The sequence below is a fragment of the Lepidochelys kempii genome, chromosome 3, assembly GCF_965140265.1.
Source record: "Lepidochelys kempii isolate rLepKem1 chromosome 3, rLepKem1.hap2, whole genome shotgun sequence".
Lineage (NCBI taxonomy): Eukaryota > Metazoa > Chordata > Testudines > Cheloniidae > Lepidochelys > Lepidochelys kempii.
The window spans coordinates 111,613,642-111,631,752 of record NC_133258.1 but is presented as its reverse complement, the minus strand read 5'-3'; the positions used below and the strand labels follow the sequence as shown (position 1 = coordinate 111,631,752).

Below are 18,111 nucleotides of genomic sequence, written 5' to 3'. Positions count from 1 at the left end.
GAGACCAAGGTGAATAAAAAGATTGTGGCATCTAACAATATTCTTCTCTTGCTGTCTCCCTCTAGTTATACTGTTAACACTGTGTGTGTTGCAGTAGAGCTACTCAAATGTCATTCTTGCTACACAAACAGTAGTCCCCATTGACCAGATATTCCTATACCAGATTGTAAATTTGCAGTTCAGACTTAACCTGATTAGCAATTTTCCAAATCAGTTATCTCTAACACATGAGTGACATAGCAACTTTCTAGAATACCAAAACACTACGCTGTCCTGACTTAAACAGGGAGCACTGTATAATTATTTATGGAATTATTACATAATTGAGAAAAAAACATTAAAAACCCCTCAAGAATAATAATGCAGAATACCAGCCACGTTATGCAGCAAATCTCCTGTCTTGTACATACCACTGGGAGAAACAATTACTGGCTGACTTAGTCTTTGTTCTCCTCCTGGGGGTAGGTTCAGTACAATGACTAGCACTGTACCCAGAGTAGTCCCAACCCATAAACATGGAGAAGGTGATGTATCTGCTTTCCGTGTGAAAGTCTCACAGAAATGAAGAGCAGAAATTGCTTCTCGGGATTCCTTATCGATGCTAGTTACACTGGAACTCCGGGATCGACTGAAGGAGTTGTCTCTGACATCTGAAACAAGTTTACATTAATTAAAAAGCACTGCAAAATACAGCATAAAGTTTCAAAATAAACTACAGTTAGGATTTTTTAGCATATTTTGTAAAGATAGTTCTTTAAAAATCAAGCATGTAGTAACTTTCACTCCATAGATTACTTCCTTTTGCTAAATATTTCCCTAATTACATTTCCTCTCCTGCCCACTGACCCCATTTTCTATGCTGTATTCTAATTGCAACAATCTCTTCAACTGCAGAGTACGCCACTATATAATTGTCCTAGATGGTCATTGTGTGTGTTCATCTTTTGCATGGGACAAAAGACAGTCATTTATCAAACAGCAGAAGCCTTTTATTATCTTAGTAAGAGACAAACATCTCAGTTTAAGCTTGTAAAGGGACCCACATACCATGGTGATAAATAGCTTGTCCTGTTCTCCGACTTTAGGAGATTGATGGAAGGAGGACTCACTGGCTATTCACATTAGCCTGAACTTCTGGCATAGGTCACTTAAAAAACCTAAAGTTCTTTGGTGGTAATGTTCAAAAACAAAGAAATTGGGTAATTGAAGACTTTCTTCTGGAGTGCTATAGGAAGTGACATTGATAAGCTTTTCCGGCAGTCATCCCTGGACTAAAAGAAGGTTGAGCACAAAGTAGCTCCATGAAAGGGTATTCAAATCATAAGCACAAAGTAATTTTGTTTTAATTTAATTCAAAGTTACTGTGCAACTCCTTAAAAATAGGCTATTATAATGGAAATGCTACCAACATCTGCATCAGCATGTGTTACCAGCTGCACACATTGTAAATACCAGAGAGGTCAACATTTTTAGAGATTCTCTTTTGTACTCAAGCATGAGTGTGATTTTTAAATTCCTGACAAATCATTCTCTTTCAGTTAGCATCTCCCAATGCTTTTACTAAAAGGCAAATCAAATTTATCACTGAAAATATGGTGTAGTTTACACTATGGCTTTGTTTAGGCCTGGATTATGCTAGTTTTAAGCCCTCACTGGTACACAGATACAGTTGGAAATTCTGTGTACTAGCAGGATTGAGGTTTAATCAACAGAATTTACTTATGTAATTTATTCATAGAAGCATTACTGCACAGCATAATGAGCCATTTCATTAATGGGCTACATTGTTTTCCCCACTGAGAGAAAATCTCCTAGGTAACTGTGCTTTATCTGAAAAGTTACTACTTTCTGCATTATAGTAAGAAAATATGGTACAGAGTCATATATCCAGCGAAAATAACGTGTAATACATGATGAATCGTTTGTTCTGCTAACTTCAGCTACTGATTATAGCACCCTCATCAAAAAGATTCTTCTTAAGATTTTAATATTTACTGGGGAAGAAAATAAATCAAGGGTTTTTCCAGTTAAATATCGGTAATACCCAAATTTAGTAATTTGTAGATATGATTAGCTACAGATTATATTTTCCTGTCATTAACAAGAATCTTGGAAAATCAGTTTAAAAGCAGTCAAATTTTTTTTTTTAATAGAAGTGCCTTAATTATACGGTCTCCAACTGAGCTGCATATTGAAGATAAAATTGAATTGACCCATTACCGAGCGTAAGAGAAGCTAACCAAAATTCTGGTAACTCACTGAAACTGGGGGTTGCAAATGACTTCTTGAATTCTGTCCCTTTGACTTTTGATTTGCATGTACCTTTCTTGTGTGCATTATATAAGAATTCTCCAGTTTCTTTTTCTGAGCAAAATAGGATTGTTGTGACAGATATAAAACTATATCTACATTTGTGGATTTAATATTCAAGAAAGATAACAATGTGCTGAAAAATATGCTTATTTTAAGCCTCTTTAATTATGCAACTGAATGATCATTTGTGTTTCTAAACTTTAATATGCAAGCTGTACAACTAGAATGTTTACTATGAAATTACTGTACTATGTCTCAACAAAATCGTAAAATAACATTTTCTTATAACAGTTATACATCAACTTAGCTCTACACATGTTAGCTTTAAACATGTTAGTAGCCTGGTTGTAGTCAACTACAAGTGTAACTGTTTGCAGAATAGGACCTTAATTAAAATCTCCTGGGAGGTCTGTAAAACTTCATTTTCCCTGTTATGTGGTTCCAAACAGACATGACATTTTTCTGGTAATATTCCTCTGGTAACATTCCTGACATCACAAGGTAACTGACATAAGAATTACAGCAGCCTCAAAAAATTCAGATAAAAATTTAACAACTACGCATAAATCTGTGTGCGTACAATTAGGATGACAACAACTGAGATTTTACATGTCTATTTAAACACATATTTTGGATTCTTACTTTATGGAAATTTACTCTTCCTATAAAACACAGTTGCAATATGGGTCAACCTTTATTTTTGAACTTACCTAAATCAGGCTTTAGTTCAGTTGGCAAACTTAACTTTCTGGACATCTTTGCTGAAAAATAAAATATATCTTTAAAAGAAATATGATAATGTTGGCCTTTTTATTAACAGATTGCCATTTTCCAAATGTTTAATACATCGCAATTTATTACATCCAATTTCAGTACTAAGCAATTAATCCAAATTCTGTATGATTGAAACCCTTGTGTTAAGCAGTGTTTCCACTAGAGTTGAGCCTGACTCAAAATCCCTACATCCAAAATCCCATTAAGTTTTGGGGAGGAGAGAACTGAAATTCAGACTCAAAATTTTAAGCTTATGCCATCCTTAAGATCTTGCCTGAAACTTGACAAAACTCATGGATTTTGTTTGCATTTTTTGCTTTGTTCAAACCCCAAGTTTAGACCAAAACTGATGTGGGGGCAGGTTATACAAACCCCTGGCAACGAACACAGTTCACACAAAGCCCTGTGCATGCAAACAGCTGAATTTTACACAACTTTAGTGTACACCTCTTTCTCTCAATGTAATCATCATCTTGACATATATAAAAGGCAGAAGATGTAATTTATAATTATGCCACATTAAGATAAAAGATTTTACAATTTTGTACAGTTTTTTTAAAGCCATCTTAAATATTCTGAAATTTAGGGCAAAGTTATGGAAATACAGAAACAACAAGCAATATATTGTCTATATACAATATGCACAATGTTTTCTTAGGTAAAATATAGTAGGACCTTGATAGTTTGGACCATTAGGGTATTGCACCGTTGTGAAATACTGAGTTTTGCAAATTAGGATGTTAAAAAGGAAAACACGATGCAGTACAACGCAATTTCTTCATTTATTGCAGTCATTTATTTTAATCTTAATTATATAATAGGTAGTCTTGGCTACTTTAATCCTCTTCTGCTCTTTGGGGTGAAGAGACACTCACTTTCCTGTAGGATAAGAGGATTCCAAGTGACCAGGGCTACACTAGCGCACACATTATAGTCTATTTTGTAAAAAAAAAAAAAGTAATTAAGCCCTAGTAAAAGGACATCTCACTACAGCACCTTGTATTTAAAATGGTGTTTCCCCCACATAAGAGCAAAAATTGGAATGAATTATAAGAGCAGTTTATTAGCAAGGTTCTACTGTGAGAGTGACAGGTATTGCTGGATAATCTGTCAGTCATTCAAATTTTGATATATTTCGTGTTAGTCTCATAAAACGCAGGTTTGAAAAATATTATGCAGTCACATTAAATACAGATTTAATACTGTAAATTTAAGGAAAACCTAAAAGTAGTTCTAAAGAAATGCCTTTTAGAGAGTTCTTTAAATTACTTCAGTTGTTAAGATGTTTTTCTAACTCAAGCATAGCTAGGATCCAACAGTGGGTTACCTTGTAGAAGACAAGGTAGCATTTTTTTTTAATGAAAAAAGCAAGCCTCATTAAAAATCCATTTCTGGAACAGTTAGGGTGATATTGCTAGGTGTCCCAGTGAGTGGTGCACTACCAACATGTAGACAGAAAATTGCTCTTTTTATGGACACTGAAACATTGGAATATTAAGATACCAGGAATGTAAAACAAAGTAATAAAAAGGTGAAGCCATGTGTGACAGGTGAACTATCCAATTCCTCAACTTGTGTCAAATTTTGACAGTCATTCACACATATTGTCTTCATATGTAACATAATTTAAAAGCCTACAACTATAAAGACTGTAAAACCTTAAACACAACACAGAGCAACTAAAGAGCCTGCAGTTCCATACACAGTAAATAAATTTCTCTTCACAAAAAGTTTCTTCGAAAGAAATAAGACAACCATTAATTCTCTCTTATCACCACAAGCAATACAACTGATAGATTTTTAAAACCACTCATTTAGGGATTCATAGAGTTACATAACAAAACCTGATTTTTATATTATAAGTGTTCTAATATTGTTCAGAACTATCTATCAGCCTTGTAATGATAAAGTGAAAATTAAATTAACATGGTAAAATTTTACTTACAGAAAACAGTGATTACATTCAGTCCATTTATAAAGCAAGTACACAACTAAAACACTCAAGTTATAACTAACTGCTACTTGAACAATTAATTATCACACTTTTGTCTGTCTTGTGATCAGAAAGGTGTTGTGTCTTAGGCACAGGACTGGGACTCAGGAGATTTGGATTTAATTCCCAGCTTCATGTGTTACCTTTGGTAAATCACTTAAGGCTTGTCTGCACTAGCTGATGTGCAGATTCTAACACACACTAGCATGTCATTCACTAACTGGCATGTGTGTACCCTGCTGGTGGGCACTAAAAGTTCCCTAGTGTGCATTAATGTGTACACTGGGGAACTTTTAGTGCATGCCAGTAGGGTCCACATGGACCAGTTAGTGCACATCATGCTATTGCACATTACAATTTATATTCCAGTTACTGCAGACTAATGCACCGTGTAGACAAACCCTCAATAGGGATAATACTTCCCTACCTAAAAGAAATGTTTAGAATACCCAGATACTACTATGATAGAATACTCAGATAGACAGACTCTTCCCCCACAAGTCCCCGACTTCCCTTTGCTGAAAAACAGCTAATTCTCACTTGTCATCTTTGCTGAAAAACAGCTAATTCTCACTTGTCATCTTTGTTGAAATTAAATAAGTGTTCATTTTTTGCACCCACACTGATGACGCATGTGTGAGCTCCCTACTCTTGCAGGGTACAATACCACTCAGGCTTATTCTTCTGAATTTTCTTTGAAAATGAAAGTGTCAGATTTAAAAATTTAGTATATTCTAGTAGAAGTCCCAATTATCATCAGCTGAACCCTAAGCATATGGGCAAGACTCACCAGCCAGATACCCAGGAAAGAATTCTCTGTAGTAACTCAGATCCCATCCCATCTAACATCCCATCACAGGCCATTGGGTCTATTTACCATGAATAGTTAAAGATCAATTAATTGCCAAAACAATGTTATCCCATCATACCATCTCCTCCATAAACTTATCGAGTTTAATCTTGAAGCCAGATAGATCTTTTGCCCCCACTGCTTCCCTTGGAAGGCTATTCCAAAACTTCACTCCTCTGATGGTTAGAAACCTTTGTCTAATTTCAAGTCTAAACTTCCCAATGACCAGTTTATATCCATTTGTTCTTGTGTCCACATTGGTACTGAGCTTAAATAATTCCTCTCCCTCTCCAATATTTATCCCTCTGATATATTTATAGAGAGCAATCATATCTCCCCTCAACCTTCTTTTGGTTAGGCTAAACAAGCCAAGCTCCTTGAGTCTCCTTTCAGAAGACAAATTTTCCATTCCTCAGATCATCCCAGTAGCCTCTCTCTGTACCTGTTCCAGTTTGAATTCATCCTTCTTAAACATGGGAGACCAGAACTGCACACAGTATTCCAGGTGAGGTCTCATCAGTGCCTTGTATAACGGTACTAAAACCTCCCTATCTCTACTGGAAATACCTCTCCTGATACATCTCAAGACCGCATTAGCTTTTTTCCCAGCCATATCACATTGGCAGCTCATAGTCCTCCTATAATCAACCAATACTCCAAGGTCCTTCTCCTCCTCCATTACTTCTAATTGATGCGTCCCCAGCTTATAACTAAAATTCTTGTTATTAATCCCTAAATGCATGACCTTACACTTCTCACTATTAAATTTCATCCTATTACTATTACTCCAGTTTACAAAGTCATCCAAATCTTCCTCTATGATTTCCCAGTCCTTCTCTAAATTGGCAATACCTCCCAGCTTTGTATCATCCACAGACTTTATTAGCACACACCCACTTTTTGTGCCGAGGTCAGTAATAAAAAGATTAAATAAGATTGGTCCCAAAACTGATCCCTGAGGAACTCCACTGATAACCTCCCTCCAGCCTGACAGTTCACCTTTCAGCAGGACCCACTGTAGTCTCCCTGTTAACCAGTTCCTTATCCACCTTTCAATTTTCATATTGATCCCCATCTTTTCCAATTTAACTAATAATTCCCTGTGTGGCATGGTATCAAACGTCTTACTGAAATCTAGGTAAATTAGATCCACTGCGTTTCCTTTGTCTAAAAAATCTGTTACTTTCTCAAAGAAGGAGATCAGATTGGTTTGGCACGATCTACCTTTTGTAAAGCCATGTTGTATTTTGTCCCAATTACCATTGACCTCAATGTCCTTAACTACTTTCTCCTTCAAAATTTTTTCCAAGACCTTGCATACTACAGATGTCAAACTAACAGGCCTGTAGTTACCCAGATCACTTTTTTTTCCTTTCTTAAAAATAGGAACTATGTTAGTAATTCTCCAATCATACAGTACAACCCCTGAGTTGAGAGATTCATTAAAAATTCTTGCTAATGGGCTTGCAATTTCATGTGCCAATTCCTCTAATATTCTTGGATGAAGATTATCTGGGCCCCCCCGATTTAGTCCCATTAAGCTGTTTGAGTTTCGCTTCTACCTCAGATATGGTAATATCTACCTCCATATCCTCATTCCCATTTGTCATGCTACCATTATCCCTAAGATCCTCTTTAGCCTTATTAAAGGCTGAGGCAAAGTATTTGTTTAGATATTGGGCCACGCCTAGATTATCTTTGACCTCCACTCCATCCTCAGTATTTAGCGGTCCCACTTCTTTCTTTGTTTTCTTCTTATTTATATGGCTATAGAACCTTTTACTATTGGTTTTAATTTCCTTTGCAAGGTCCAACTCTACTTGACTTTTAGCCTGTCTCACTTTATCCCTACATGTTCTGACCTCAATAAGGTAGCTTTCCTTGCTGATCCCTCCCATCTTCCATTCCCTGTATGCTTTCTGCTTTTTCTTAATCACATCTCTGAGATGCTTGCTCATCCAGCTTGGTCCACAACTCCTGCCAATCTAAAAGAAATGTCACTCTAGACATACAAATTCTGAAACACTAAACAATTCATGGCAATATTCCAAGGAGTTTAAAAATAAAGGCTGAAATTGGCACAAGAGATAAAATCCAATTCACTGGTGATCTGGAGTACATGAAAATTTGATGGGTCTTAGATTCTAAGATCCACATCCCTCCTTTTTAAAAAACATCAAGGCAATAAAAATCTAGAATTCCGTATCATGGTTGATAAAAATAAGTTTCAAGATGATTCTGCTGCACATTAGTTTATTAAGGAAAAGAAATATCTACTCTACAAAATGAAAATGTATTTGTTTTATTAATACTACAAGTAGATAAAACATATTTAAAGGGAAGATAATTATTGCAGAGATGATTGCTGAGGGAGAGATCACAAGGTGCTTAAAATATATAGTCTGTTCACAGCATAACATTTCAAAATATCTAATAGTGTGGACAGTATGTTGAACAAGTCAGGAAAGCACAAAGTAAGAAATGTGAATAATTATTAAAGGTTAAATAAAAATAGTGTCACCTTGTGTATAAACAGAAAATACTTCACAGTTTTAATTAATGAGAAAAATGGGAAAACCATCTTATTTTTCATTGGTTGTTAAGCTTTTAACCTGAATCACTCACTAGAATACTGATCATTTGCTTTTATTTCTCACTCAGCTAAACAGAAAACATTTGGTCTATGTATCTTATCTCCTTTTTGTACATATTATATTGTATGCATAGTATGAGATTTGTTGTGCAGAGGAGCTCCCTCTAAGACTGTCTCTATTAGAGAATTTTATAAAAAATGCTCTACTGGTTGTAACACGGGTCAACCTTAAGAAAACCTTCTGTGGCTGGGTAAATTTTGATCATTATTTAAAAATGAGGAATAGCAGATTTAACTAATTCAGCAGTAAAAGCTCTAAAGGCCACATGAGATGTATGTGCACTGTTGTGTAGTAGCAAAATATTTACCATGCCTCACTGCACATGTGGTTGTTTTGAGCAGTGGTCAAAGTATTTCCTGTAGTATAGTTTGTAGAAGTAGCTATTAAACCATGTTAAGTATTTGGGCTCCATCTGGATAAACAGAGCTATATAAATATAAGAGCATTATAATTATTCCGTAGAAGATTAGGTTTGGAAGAGACCTCAGGACGTTTAGTCCAACCCCCTGCTCAAAGCAGGACTATCCCCAACTGAATCATTCCAGACAGGGCTTTGTCAAGCCGGGCCTTAAAAACCTCTAAGGATGGAGGCTCCACCACCTCCCTTGGTAACCCATTCCAGTGCTTCACCACCCTCCTAGTGAAATAGTGTTTCCTAATATCCAACCTAGACCGCGCCCCACTGCAAGTTGAGACCACTGCTCCATAGTTAGCTTTTCATACAATTCAAATGAAAGTTTGGCTATAATAATGAGCCTACAGAAAGAGACATTGTCTGTGCTTTGGTGTCTGAGTCATGTTCATTCCTGAATAGTCCTAGGAGTGTTACTAAAATAATCAAAAGACTAGATAACTAGAATACATCTGGTAAATTTGGAATGGTGACTTTGTGACTCCAGTTTATTTTATATTCTTTGTGCTAACACTGCAGGTTTGTGTGTTTAGGCAAGTTTTTCTTCATCTTGTAACAAACCAATAATTCTAACTCGGACATCAATTTGTTGCTATAGATATGAACCTGTAGGAATAAAGAAGCTTTAGATAAGCACATATCTTCAATAAAATGATTAAAAGGAGAAAGGTTTGTTTTAAGTAGGGCTGTCGATTAATCGCAGTTAACTCATTCGATTCACTCAAAAAAATTAATCGTGATTAATTGCACTGTTAAATAGAATACCAATAGAAATTTCTTAAATATTTTGGATGTTTTTCTACATTTTCAAATTGATTTCATTACAACACAGAATACAAAGTTATAGTGCTCACTTTATATTATTTATTACAAATATTTGCACTGTAAAAATGATAAACAAAAGAAATACTATTTTTCAGTTCACCTCATACAAGTACTGAAGTGCAATCTCTTTATTGTGAAAGTGTAACTTACAAATGTAGATTTTTTTTTGTGTTACATAGCTGCACTAAAAAATAAAATAAAACAATGTAAAGCTTTATCGAGCCTACAAGTCCACTCAGTCCTACTTCTTGTTCAGCCAATCACTAAGACAAACAAGTTTGTTTATATTTACTGGAGATACTGCTGCCTGCTTCTTATTTACATCAGCTGAAAGTCAGAACAGGCATTCACATGGCACTTTTGTAGCCGGCATTGCAAGGTATTTACGTGTAAGATATGCTAAACCTTTGTATGCTCCTTCATGCTTTGGCCACCATCCAAAGGACATGCTTCCATGCTGATGATGCTTGTTAAAAACATAATATGTTAATTAAATTTGTGACTGAACTCCTAAGGGGAGAATAGTATGTCTCCAGTTCTGTTTTACCTGCATTCTGCCATATATTTCATGTTATAGCAGTCTCAGCTGATGACCCAGCAAATGTTCATTTTCCGAACACTTTCACAGCAGATTTGACAACACACGAAGAAGGTACCAATGTGAGATGTCTATAAATAGCTACAGGACTCGACCCAAGATTTAAGAAACCAAAGTGCCATCCAAAATCTGAGAAGGACGAGGTGTGGAGTATGCTTTCAGAAAACTTGAAAGAGCAACACTCCGACGTGGAAAATACCAAACCCAAACCACCAAAAAAGAAAATCAGTCTTCTGCTGGTGGCATCTGACTCAGATGATGAAAATGAACATGCGTAGGTCCGCTCTGCTTTGGATGGTTATTGAGCAGAACCTGTCATCAGCATGGATCAATGTCCTCTGGAATGGTGGCTGAAGCGTGAATCTTTAGCGCATCTGTCATGTAAATATCTTGCAACGCCAGCTACAACAGTGCCAGCTACAACAGTGAACACCTGTTCTCACTTTCAGGTAAACAAGAAGCAGGCAACATTATCTCCTGCAAATTGTAACCAAACTTGTTTGTCTGAGCAATTGGCTGAAGTAGGACTGAGAGGACTTGTAAGCTCTAAAGTTTTACATTTTTTTATTTTTCAGTGCAGTTATTTTTTGTACCTAATTCTACGTTTGTAAGTTCAACTTTCATGATAAAGAGATTGAACTACAGTACTTGCATTAGGTGAATTGAAAAATACTTTTTTTTTGTTTTTTACAGTGTAAATATTTGTAATAAAAAATAAATATAAAGTAAGCACTGTACACTTTGTAATCTGTGTTGTAATTGAAATCAATATATTTGAAAATGTAGAAAACATCCAAAAATATTTAAATGAATGGTATTCTATTATTGTTTAAAAGCATGATTAATCACAATTAAGTTTTTTAATTGCTTGACAGCCCCAGTTTAAAGATTTAGACATCTATAAATTTTCTTTAGGGAGACAATTCCTTATGGTCCTGCCACTGGAATAGTATCTGTTTTTCTCTTCAGTTAGGTGGGAGCTAGATTTTCAATTATCCTTTCATGAATGACACCTCCTTACCCTTAATTGCTGCCATGATGGCAGCAGGTAACTGAACACAAGGACAAGATTAGTATCTTCCTATGAAAATAATACTTTGCAAGTTAGAGCAATGGGAAGTGTGGGTAACTTCACCTTATCTAATATCCAAGAGTAGCCTCTCTGATGGGCTAAATCCTCAACAGGTTGGGGACAAAGAATTCCAGAAGCTTATTTTGGAATTCAGAGTTTCTTGTGTGGCAATGCAATGAACTGCAATCATGCCACAAGACAAGTCCCATCTGATTATACATTTGATAAAGTGAAATGATTTGTTTTACAATAGATCAATAAAATTGGTAACCATAGATGGCACACGTTTTACAAAATATCCCAATCCCTATCCAACTGATCACAATTCATTTTGAAATAATGAAGAGATAAAACATGCAATTATTAATGTCAAATAATGGCAAGAGACAGTGACATTCTGTAATATGACAGAGAAAAGGAAGATATTAAAGTAGCACCATAAGCTCACAAAACAGCCATGCAACATAAACATGCCACATACAATGTACAGTAAACGGCAATGCAAAAAAGTATTTTTGTTTTCACCGACTTCAAGTGGTCACTCCTTAATACATTTCAAATGTAAAATTACACAACAATCCTATTCATAATGGCAACGTAAGAACCATGAAGATGGGCATTTTCTAATTCTTCTAGATAGATTCACTGGGCTCCTACATTATTAGTAGGACAGCTGTCTACTCACAAACCTAGTAAATAATTATGAGTGAGATGACAAAATTTTCAACGATTGTACAGTTTATTAAACTGATAGCAGAAATTTCAAGTTACAATGTGGAGTTCATGGACTATATGTAAAGCAAAGATTTTGTCATGGATATTTTTAGGAAAAGTCAGGGACAGGTCAGGGGCAATAAAGAAAAGTTCACAGAAGCCTATGACCTGTCCCTGACTTTTCCTAAAAATATCCATGATAAAATGGGAAGGGACTGGGCAGCTGCAGGGTGGCTGGGAGCTCTGGGCTCCAGCGGCAGAGGGGAGCCTCAGGGTCCCCTGCCTGCTCCCCAGCATCAGGGGTCCCCCTGCTCCCCCATGGCAATGGCTAGGGAGCTGCCAGAGTCCCCCTGCCTGCTAGCAGCAGTGAGTTGCCAGGCTAACCCCCTCCTATGGTGGCTGGGAGCTTTGGGGGTACCCCCACTGCCCGCAGTGGCTGGGAACTTTGGTGTACCCCTGCTGACTATGGTGGCTGGGAATTTGGGGGCCGGTTGCCTCAGATGGCGAGGATACCTCACAGCTCCCTGCAGCTGTGGGAGGCGGCACAACTCTGCATTTCCCAACCGCCGAGCTGAAGACATGGAGGTCTTTGGAAGTCACGGATTCTGTGACTTCCACGACATTCATGACAAAATTGTAGCCTTAATTAAAGGATATTACACATAGCTAACATCAGGCTCAAGTTAACTCTGCATATCACTTTTTTCCTGAAAGATGCAATTCTTTCAAACTTGTTCTAGAACATTATTTGAGTTGTGAAGCAAATTCAAGACACTATTCTATTCCCTTAGAAAGACTTTAGAATGGAACAGATGTGTATAATTCTGTATAATTATCACTGATTTGTTTTATTAATACAATAATGCTGCAATATAGTGATGACACAGTAGAAATTACAACATCAGAGTCAAGTTAAACAGCTCAGACAGCCTGGTCAACAATTAACATAACTAAAAGCAATTTTTTGCATAATATAGGTCATTTTATTAAAATATAGAAAAGAACACTCCTTTTGGAACACTTAAGAGGAAGATGATTTACCTTTCTACCAGGCAAAGATAACATGTAAAACCATCAGGTAAAATTTTGCAAGCTGTGTCAGATTACTCTACCATTGTGTTATAAAACTGACTTCCAACACCCTTCTTATTTCAGTCCTGGGATGTTTAGAACAGAGAGATCCTGTTACATCTGATGCTTTTATTATTGTGGCCAGCTCTCCAATCAGGATTGGGACAAAAATACATCCTCTTTCCACATTCCTGCTGTCTCTGGTATAGAGTCTTTTTACTAGCTTAAGAGGCATTTCTTACAGTCTCCATACGTGGGACAGGGTAAGCAGCCTTCACAACCTCCTCACATCAACATTCATACAACTCTGAATTTTGAGTGCTATATTTTTCCCTTTAGTTGCTGCACTGTCATTACTTGTTGGTCTCCCTTTGTTCCATTCAGGTGCAGAAAAAGTTGTGAGTTGCCAAAGGTCAAACTATAAATCAGAGCCAATAAAAATCCAATTATCTCAACTCCTAGTCTTATACCTTATTCAGCAAATTCTGCTGTTTGTAGATTACTCATAAAATATCTCTATGATAGAGGTAATGGAACCTATGTTCGTAGATTACTCATAAACTACCTCTATGATAGAGGTAATGGAACAAATTCTTGTGTATAGAGGGTTCAAACTTTTTGTGCTTAGCACTCACAATTAAAGATAGCTAATGAGTCTATCTGGGACCCTAACTATTAAAATACAATAGCTAGTCATTTGCCAGCCAGCAAACATTAGAATTCTTCACCACCCACTTTTGTCTCCGCAGGACTAGGTTTGTGGATATTACTTTATGAAAGAGGTCCAGAAAAGATCGTAAACGTGATAGTGAGGTACCAAAATCCTATGGTGGAAGTTGGACATGTCATTCTGGATTGTCACTTTCAAACTTACTTTCACTCATTGTCTCAACAATTTCTTTATCTGTGGTAAATAATTATTACTACACTATTAGTTATTCTTTCTATGAAGTATACTTATATTCTAAAAGACATTAGAGGTATACCAAACAATCTTGTTATACATAACAACACAGATTAAATCTTTGGAATAAAATATCTCCAAAGGAATATAACTAAATCTTATTGCTACCATACAATGTAGATACAACAAATAAAAATCTTAAAGTACTAATGCTGAAATAAGAATAAATTAGAAAAATGAAGAGACCTTTTCCCAGAATACACCAAATACCCATTTGCCTTATTTCCTTACTGACCATGTGTTAGATTATCAATCCATCATATTTCCATTCTGACCATAAAAGGGTTCATTTCTTAGCTTGCATACAACATAATTCAAACCATTTTTAATTGCAACTTTTATTTAAAAGAATTTATAGACTGGTGACTTGTCATATTATGGCTGGATACCGCTAGCATATACCGCTCTGGGTTATAGTATTGATAATGAGGATAGGTATATATATAGCTCTCATTCCTTTTTATGCTGAAGGAAAATGCAATCCTACCACTATTTTGAAAACTTGTAGGGAAAACTAGGCCTTATGGATATGGGTGTGACATTTACAAGGAAGTAAATCAGCAACAGTTTCTAAAGTATACTGCACCACAACAAACGTAATAGTATGTTGCAATTTGCATAGACTGAACCCTTTTAATATTTCAGAATAAAGTAGAACCTCTTCTCCCAAATAAATAGGAAGGTGCACATCATATAAACTAAAGTATTAAAACACCGTTTCTCCTTGATTTTGTTAATCATTGTGCCCAATATATTTAGCACAGAAGCAGCCCAAAGGATTACCATTTAGCACAGGGAAAGATAGATTAAGAACTAAATACACTACAATTTGAAATTTTTTGCTGTTGGGTTAGTGTTGCATAGAGTAAGGCACTAAATTAGGAAGAAAGCAGAATTTTTCTAGTTCCTACCTATATCATTGGCTACCATCTTGGAAAATTTTCTGCCTTTGGTCTTCACTGTAAATAATATTTTAACAAAAAATGTCAAAAACTATAAATGTACTAAAAGGATGAACTGAACAAAATAAATAATGCTGTTAAAATAAAAATACTGTACCCTTTTCTATAAAATTATTCATTTTTTGATCATCATCATCAGAATTGTTTGGAGAACCAGAACCTATATGAGTGAAGACAGAATGAAATAGACATGCAAAATGGACATTCACAAAACAAGATACATGTACAACACTTATCTGACAGAAAGACTATGCATTATATTTAAGAAGTCTTATGAGACTTAACATACTGTCACACTGACTTCACAGCTAAGATACATCAAAGTACTGATCAAAAGATTAGTGAAGCTTTCTGTTATGTGGTGGCACTATAGATGCCAAACTCTTTGCAATAAAGAAGCGTACACAAAAATAAGCAGGTAATCTGAAGCAAAATTACGTATTAGAGCAAGACACTACCACAACACAGTGCATCTGGGTTATTTTGGTTAGAGACATTTATTTTATTTAATATAAACATTTTAATACGTGGACACCTAGTATGTTGGTCTGTAAATAAGAGGACAAAGAATTTATCCAGATTTGGATCTACAGAGCAAATGGAATATAGAGCATCATTTGGTCTCAAAGAAAGAAATCTGTTTAGAGCAGCAGTTTTATTCTGCAAACAACTCCTATCCCAACACCACAACAGAAAACTTAATTCTGCAAGCAGTGGTTCTAAAGACCACAGATGGTGAATGGGCTACGATTTATGAACCACTGTTTTAGAGACATTTAACTTGGTGGCTTTTTTAATCTTATTAAAATACCCAACACTGCAGGTTTTTAAATCACTAAAAAAACCCCACACCAATAGAAAGGACAGAAAGTGTTACAAGGGTATTATTTTCTTACTATTTTAGGTATCCAAGCATGGCACTTTGTATATTTTATGCAACTTTATCCAGGGCACTAGATGAGGGAAACAAAGTTTAATGCTTTTATAATCTCTTTGTTTTGGTTTTCATTTTGTTTCTGCTGTAATTTAGTTCTCGGTGTCTCAAAGCTAGAGGATGCTCTGCCAACTAGCAAGGGCATGGAGCCTTTTTTATAGCTGTAAATCTGTGTAACCACGCAGTGGAGGAAGTTAGAGGGTAACTGAAGTTGCAGCTCTGTTCATTTGGAAGACTCAAATTGTCACACCATTCATGCTGTAGCTTCAGTTGACCGAAGAGGTCTCAGACTTTCAGTCCCAAACACTGATCTTCCAGACTGTTGTACAACCAGTCTCCTAATCAAGCTCTAGTTGAGCATTATTTTATAACTGTAAGCTCCAAAACCATATTCACTGAATTTTTAAAAAATGCCAAGCTTAATAAAGTTAAAGTTATATTTGGATATTGCAGTCTTACCCCATAGCTAGTCTCTCCCTAACTAGACAAACTCCAAACACCAAAATCTGCCTTCTATTCTCTGCAACTTTAGTCTATCAGTGTTTGATGCTCTGATTTCTTCTGGAGCTCCTAAGTTCTGACAATATCCACTCCCCACCTTCCCAGCATCTCATAGGTCCTCCCCAGTCTTGTTGCCCTCTCCAAGGCCTTGTCTACACTACTGTGGTAAGTAGACCTAAGTTACGCTACTCCGGCTAAGTGAATAATGTAGCTGCAGTTGACATAGCTTAGGTTGACTTACTGCGGTGTCTACACCATGCTGAGTTGACGGGAGATGCTCTCCCGGTGACTTACCTTAATCTTCTCATTCCAGTGGGGTACCTGAGAGTGCTCTGCAGTCGATTTAGCGGGTCTTCACTAGACTCACTAAATTGACCCCTTCTAAATCGATCGCAGCAGCATTGATCCCCGGTAAGTGTAGATATGGCCTAAGAGTCCCTCTGTGAAGCCAACAACTTATTATCTCCAGCCCCATAGATCCCATTTCTCCATTTTCTGTTACTGCAAATTAAATGTTTAAGTTATCTTAAGAAGCCCACTTCTGAATTTTAATCTAATTCAAGACAAAACATACCCAGGATGGATGTTTGTTTTTTATTACCTACCCAGCAGAGTGTGTTAAATTTCTGCACTATGCATGTATATTCTTTGGTTCTTCTATGACAGAATACAAGTAGAATTTATTTAAATACTGTACCTGACCCCTAACTCAGATAGAAAAAATTGATTGGGGGCGGGGCGGGGAGAGATTATGTTAAATGAATTTACTGAAATTTTTGAATTTCAAATTTAAGTACAGTGTTGAATCCAGTGTTTTTTCCCTCATAAAGTCTTTGAAGACTGGTGATAAGCTGGAAATACTGATGAAAAACCCACCCTATTTCTTTTCTTCTTTATCACCTTCCCAGTCTTCTTCCTTTCTTTGTTTTCCAAGTTTTCCTTCCTTAGTTTAAGGTTCACTATATTCCTTCCACCTGCGATGTCTACATAAAGATTTTTCTGGGGCCCATGATACCTGACTTTCACAAAAGATGCTAATCCTTGCAGGATGAATATTTTTGGGTGTCTCCTTATTTCTCTACCTTTCCTTTCCTCCCCATATGTTCCCCATGCTTTTTTCTCTTTGCTTGCCCTCTTCTCATCCGTGAAATGTCTACTTTTTCACCTCTTCTCGTTGTCAGTCTTTTCTCGTGAAACACACTCATTTACTCCTAAAATTGCTATCTTTTGAAAAAACAAAAGAAATCAACAAAACCAAAACAACCCACACATACCAAATAATTATACCTCAGTCAATATTTTACGGTTCATTTATATTAATCCTTTTATTGGAATTATCTCCTTAGCTCTATTAACTAAATTATTATTTTTTTAATCAAAACTTGTCTTAAATTTAAATGTCCAGGTTAGGTCATTTTACTTACTCTACCTGTCAAATTCAAGTAGTTCAGTTAGAACTATCACCAGCATCACC

General features: G+C 36.1%; 1 protein-coding gene across 11 annotated transcripts in view; it reads right to left on the bottom strand.

Moving 5' to 3' along the window:
- The window catches only part of STXBP5 (syntaxin binding protein 5), a 184,305-nt gene that overhangs the window by 23,246 nt on the left and 142,948 nt on the right, over positions 1–18,111 (bottom strand). For 6 of the 11 annotated variants that reach the window (XM_073337576.1, XM_073337566.1, XM_073337567.1 and 3 more), the window contains 4 exons: positions 15,300–15,362; positions 15,152–15,199; positions 3,024–3,074; positions 411–650 (listed from right to left, as the gene is read on the bottom strand). In XM_073337576.1, coding sequence (XP_073193677.1) covers positions 411–650; positions 3,024–3,074; positions 15,152–15,199; positions 15,300–15,362 — 402 coding nt within the window. The remainder of the gene's footprint in view (positions 1–410; positions 651–3,023; positions 3,075–15,151; positions 15,200–15,299; positions 15,363–18,111) is intronic. The other 5 variants (XM_073337573.1, XM_073337574.1, XM_073337575.1 and 2 more) reach the window with 2 other exon arrangements.